This window comes from Lycium barbarum, chromosome 4, assembly GCF_019175385.1.
Source record: "Lycium barbarum isolate Lr01 chromosome 4, ASM1917538v2, whole genome shotgun sequence".
Lineage (NCBI taxonomy): Eukaryota > Viridiplantae > Streptophyta > Magnoliopsida > Solanales > Solanaceae > Lycium > Lycium barbarum.
Window position 1 is genome coordinate 140,713,135 of NC_083340.1, and position 6,546 is coordinate 140,719,680.

The window sequence follows — 6,546 nt, forward strand, 5'->3', positions numbered from 1 at the left end:
CAAGATTCAAGTCTAGAAATGAAATACTACACACTAAAATATTCAATACAAAACAAGGAATTGAAGAAAGGTTTAAGAATTATCTCATTAAAGTGCTCCAATCTTCTCCTCCAATGGTGTAGGTGAAAACCCTAGCCTCCAAAACTTGCAAAATGACAAAAGATGTGTTTAGAAAACCCTACTTTTCTTTTTATAGGAACTGGAATGGAAGAAATCGTCAAAACCCAAGTTCTGGTCGAACTGGGCAGAAATTCCTTCTACGCGAACGCGCCACGTATCTACGCGAACGCGTAGAATCACGCTCTTCCTTCAGCGCGGTCGCGTGTCGTTCCTGCGTGAACGCGTGGACTTAATAACGCGCGTCGGCGCGAACGCGTGGGATACCTGCGCGAACGCGCAGAGTATTTTTCCACGAATTTTTCCAGAATGTCCAATTGTTTCCAGTTTTGCAGTTTTTTTGCTCTTTTTTTGCTTGTTTTCCACACTTTGGCTCTAGGGACCCCGTATTACCTGAAACATACTAAAAAACACATAAAATAACATAGACTTGCTTAAAAACAAGTAAAACTTATAGCCGAAAAGCGCCGATTGTGGCGTAAAATCACGCCACATCAGAGATACAATGAATAGTATGATAGTAATATTGTTTTAACAAATTGTGATTTTTTAATTGTTTGAAAGTTAAGATGTTAGAGTTGATTTGCATTTCATAATAGCTTTTATTTCATTGTATTGTTTATACTAGTAATATATATATATATATATATATATATATATATATATATATATATATATATACTTTTCTTTTATTTTTTATGTAATTTTACCTATTTAAAAATATTTGTTATAATTATATTATTTTATGAAATACAAAAAATTAAATACCCATGGGGCTTACGCCCCGTGCCTCGGGGCTTACGTCTCACCGAGGCATATGTAAAACGCCGCGCTTTACACCCCTGCCTTTTTAAACACTGATGTTAATTAGTCAATCCTCTAAAAATGCTCTATTTTGAAAAAGTTCGACACGAACTTGTTAATATTTTCAAAAATTCAATAGATCTATATATCACATAAAAAAGAAGCTAAGGATGAGGAATGTATATCTTACTTTGCTTTCGTGGTCTTTGTTTTGTGAGGCTGAATGTTGGAGTAGCCATCAAAAAGTGCTAAGTTATTATACTCAGATTGTATGAATATTTGAGTTTTGAGGTACTATGAAGATATCTGCATAGTTAGGAGATTATATAGGTACCTTGAATTGAAGCCTGATTGTATTAATGGAATATCGGTCAGTGACAATTAGTGAAAGTACTATTAATTAATTAACTCTTGCAAAACGGAAACCAAAAAAGGAGAATGAACTGAACATCAATAAAGAAAAGAGAGTTACTAAAAGGAAATTATATCTTGCGTTTCGCTTTATTTACTGAAAGTAGCAACAAAATTATGTTTTTCATTTTGAACTTATGGAAATCTCAAAATCCAATGACTTAATTACTCGACATTTAGATAACCAAGTTCAGCATTAGTGTAACTTTAATTTTATCGGTTTGATATTGTATGCAGTAAAAATGTAGATTATGAACGTTTTGTTGGAAACGGCCGTGAATCAACGGATTGAGTTAATTACTCAATTTATTCAACTTTTATTTTATTATATTACATCAAGGTCACGAACCTATTCTTTGTGATGAAAATCACTAAATTTTAGCTAAATATATGAATATATCTAGATGTCGTTAAGAAAATTTGTGACTAAAAAGTCACTCAATTTTGTCTATATATCACGGAAAATCACTGGCAGTTGATAATACTTCTTGTGTATGATTATAATTAGTGACTTTATGTGATAGTTAGGCAAAATTGAGTGATTTTGTCATTATTCTTGAAGGGGGAGAATAATGTTTATTGTTCAAAGTTAAAGCGGAGTTTGATTTTTATAGCAAAATTAGGGGTGTGAATGAATTTTGCCCTGCATAAAACTGAGTTTAACTAATACTCAATAACGCTACAAGAAAATTTAACATCTTAGATTATCTTTACTTGTTGTAATAGATAATTTACCTTTTTTAAAAAAAAAATATAACATATTATGGAAATATCTTTTCGATGACAATGTATATAAGGTAATCTCTAACTAGTAATTTTTCTCAAAGTGACTTGTTTATTAGCATATTTACAATTGGGGGAAAAGAAAATTAAAGTAGGTAACTTGACACTCAACAAGAAGGTTCCAATTTTGTAATGAAGATTATTACTCTCTCCGTTTCAATTTGTTTGTCTGTCTTTGACTTGACATGAAGTTTAAGAAAGTAAAGATGACTTCTTAATCTTGTGGTCTAAATTAAAGATATATAATATGTACTAAAATGTCATTTAATCTTGTGGTCTTAAACTGGTCATGTGAAAGTTGAAATTAAAGTGTTGCCAAAAAAGAATTGAGACATTCTTTTTTAAGCGTGCTAATAAGAAAAGTAAGACAAACAGATTGAAACAAAGTGAGTATAGATTAAGGGCTTTAAATTTGTCAAAAGGTGGCGTGATAGATGGTTCATCTGGCAAAATTTGTGAACAATTTAACAACAGAATAAAAATAATACTCCCTATGTCGCAATTTATGTTACATTTTTCGTGCCCCGGGATTCAAGCGAATTTTGACTAGCATTTTAAGATGTGTTTTTCATCAAATTGATATGAGAAAAATTGCAACTTATAGTACTTTTCATGTAGTTTTCAAATATATAAATTATAATCCTAAAATATTGAGTTAATCTAATCCAATTTAGCTTCAAAGTTTAGTTAAATTGACTCTCGAAAAGCGAAAAGTGTTACATAACTTGGAAGAGGGAATACCAAATTTTACCCCTCCAATAAAACTTGTGAACAATTGTTAAAAATACATGCAAGATTTACCTATCCTGCAGAACTTGTGAACAATTTAACAAGATAGGTAAAATGAAAATAAGAACAAGTTGGGGCAGCAAAAACTTATGAACAATTAAAAAGATAAGCAGAATGAAAATAGTATGAAGTTATAGATGCCAAGCGAAACTTGTGAACAATTGAACAACACATCAAGATTTATTCATTCGGCAAAACTTGTGAAGGCATAAAGAAGATACTACCGAGTTGTGGCTGCTCGGCAAAACTTACAAACAATTAAATAACAAAGTCAAAAATTTCCCATCCAAATTAACAAATTAGGTATAATGAAGATAGTAACTCTATGGCCGCTCGCCAAGAAAACTTGTGAATAATTGAACAACATAATCAAGATTTGTTCCTCGATAAAACTTGTGAATTATTTAACAAACATGTAGAATAAAGATAGTATCAAGTTATGTTGGTCCAACAAAACCTGTGAACAACTTACAAGATAAATAGATAAAAATTGGTAACAAGTTGTAGCTGTCAAACAAAATTTATAAATATTGATATATTAATTTGAGATCGATGTAAGAATCAATGAAGCTTTAAATCCTTGATCTGATTGTATATATTGCTCCCTTAGTTCCAATAAAGAGAATGATGAACAGATTTTATCTCCTCTTCGGAGGAGAATGGAATTGACGGAACAAAAAATTGGTCATTTTTTTGCTTCAACAGATAATCTTATTAATATTACTGCATCATATTACTTCTTTTTTATAAAAAAAAAAAATGGGGGTGGGGGAAGGGGAAATAGGGGAGCGGTACAAGGCGGAGAATTGAACCTTCACCAACAATGTGAAAGTTTAGATAGTCAACCAATTGAACTATTATGATTCCCTCCCCTACTGCACCATATTGCATATTTGGTGTTATGGATTGAAAAATTGTATCATCTATTATAATGATTAATAATGTGGTAAACACAAAACAAGAGTAGATGTACATCAAGTCGAACATTGTTACCATGTATCTAATAATCAAAATGGTTATTCAAAAGCCACTAGCCATAGCACGCTAAATAGTGTAATTAGCAATTAGGACAAAAACAAAATCCCTATAGCAAATTACTTGCTTTTAATGTGCTTTTCACTTATTATATTAAGAGATTTATTTGAGCAATTGGTGGGATCAATTTCCACCACCACCTTGGCCCCATCCTGCTCCGGCCCCAAAACCACTACCATCGTCTTGACCACCACCGCCGCCACCTCCACCTCCACCACCACCACCACCACCGCTACCGTTTGCACCTGATCCATGACCCTCTCCATATCCAAAGCCAGAACCAAATCCACCATCGCTACCTCCTCCACCTCCACCTCCGCCGCCGCCGCCGCCACCACCACCGCCAACAAGACCTCCCACAATTTGGTCAAATCCGCCAATTGCACCTGATTCGTGACCTTCGCCAAATCCGAAGCCAGCACCAAATCCACCATTACTTCCTCCTCCACCTCCACCTCCACCTCCACCACCACCACCACCACTGCCAAGACCACCTAAAATTTGGTCAAATCCACCGTTGAAGTTAGGTAAATTGGGTAATAATGGATTCTCAAGAAGTTTCCTTGCGGAGGAAGTTTGCACTAGAACTCCCACAACAACAACAAGCACAAACTTGCATGTCATTTTTGCACCTACTGCAAAAAAAAAAAAAAAAAAAAAAAAAAAAAAAAAAAGAATAGCATATTGTTAGTAAAAAAGAATGAGACATTAAACCACAATAAAAATTATGAAGAGCCGTAAAAAAAAATGTAGCCTTCCGATCAATATTGACGGAGATGGAATTCTATCAAGGGGATATTTAAAAATCTACTAAAATGTAACATATAGGATTTAAATGTGTGACCTAAACCAATTTTAAAACCACCACTATTACTACATTATTACATATATATAATTGTGTTTATCCTGCTTCACCGGTATTACTTTTTAATGTAGGGGATTCAATTAAGCCCCCTTCAATTAGTAACTCTACTCCTGCTCCCAACAACGTCACTATTAGAAATGAAACTTTTGTGGGAACCCATACAATCTCTAATATAAACAATAGTTTTATGGCGACATCACTGTGTTCACCAAAATGGATGGTTTTTGTGACGAATACTAGTCACAAGGACTTCCATTGTTGGCTCAAAATTAAATATATATGAATACTTGATTTTCTTAATCAAGAATTAGGAAGAGAAATATCTTACTTTGCTTTCGTGGTCTTTGTTTTATGAGGCTGAATGTTGGACTAGCCATCAAAAAGTGCTAAGATATTACTCAGATTGTATGAATATTTGAGGTACTATGAAAATATCTGCATAGGAAGGAGATTATATAGGTACCTTGAAGCCTGAAGGTATTAATACAATGATCAATACTCCTATTGAAATTACCATTAATTAATATACAAACACTTGCAAAACGTCATTAAAAATAAGAATGAAGTGAATGTACGTAGTTGAACATCAATAAAGAAAAGAGAGTTACTAAAGCGAATTAATATCTTGCGTTTCGCTTTATTTATTGAAAGTAGAAAACATTATCTGCCATATTTCTATTCATTTTTTAACTTATAAACTAAATCCCATGACTTTTAAATTACTCGATATTAAGATACTCAAGTTAACAAAAATTAAGCATTAGTGTAGATTTTTAGTGGAGTTCAGTTTTTATAAGTTCAAATATGTGGATCTTTGTCGTTTTTTAAGTTGGGTATTTTTATTCAAATATTATTTCTACATGAAAGAGTGGTTGAATTCCGATAAGTCTTGACACTATGGTTTATTTTCAAAAAATTGCTATCGTTTTTTTTTTTTATATTGCAATCGTAAAGTGCATAGTTGTGAGTTTTCCCCAACAAGATGGTATATATATCCGTTATAAACGTCATGGACATTTATACTCCTCTTTGTCTCACATTAGTTGTCATGTTCGTTTCTCGAGAATCAATTTGACTAATATTTGAAGCTAAATTAGATTAGATCAACTCAAGATTTTATAAGTAAAATGTAAATATTTAAAAACTATATGAAAAGTACTAAAAGTTGCAATTTTTTCTAGTCAATTTAATGAAAAAATATATTTTAAAATATTGAATCAAAGTTTACATTTACTGTCGAGCAACAAAATGTGACAACCAATTTGGGACGACGGAGCAATAAATGATTCATCACATCTTTGTAAGGTCTAATACAGGAAGATCCTCCTTATTCATTTTGGGTGCGTGCTGAAGTGCTATCCAGATTGTTGAATAATTTGTACAGTAACCCCAAATTTGTTTTGTGCCTATCTCCATAAATACTAGAGGACTCAAATTTAACCACCTGACTAGAGGTGGCAATTTAAGCTTATATTTAGAAAATTAGCCCATTTAATCAGTGGCGGAGTCAGGATTTTCAGTAAGGGGGTTCAAAAATATAAAGAGGTAAATATACAAGAAGCTAAGGGGGTTCAACACCTACCATATATACATAAAAAAATAATTTTAACCTTCAATATACACTGTAATTTTCTGCCGAGGGGGTTCATCCGAACCCCCTCAACTACACTTGGCTCCGCCCCTGCATTTAATCACATTTTAGTGAGTTGGGTCACTCATATTTCAGTTGGGTAAATATGGGC

The 6,546-nt window shown here is 32.9% G+C and overlaps 1 protein-coding gene across 1 annotated transcript; it reads right to left on the bottom strand.

Moving 5' to 3' along the window:
• Positions 1–3,898: 3,898 nt before the first annotated feature.
• On the bottom strand, positions 3,899–4,563 carry LOC132637931 (putative glycine-rich cell wall structural protein 1). The gene has a single exon (XM_060354943.1). The coding sequence runs from the start codon at positions 4,561–4,563 to the stop codon at positions 4,063–4,065; it is 501 nt and encodes a 166-aa protein (XP_060210926.1). The 3' UTR covers positions 3,899–4,062.
• Between the last annotated feature and the right edge of the window lie 1,983 nt (positions 4,564–6,546).

Coding starts and splice junctions, on each gene's coding strand:
- LOC132637931 (XM_060354943.1), bottom strand. CDS start 4,563: ATGACATGCAAGTTTGTGCTTGTTGTTGTTGTGGGAGTTCTAGTGCAA.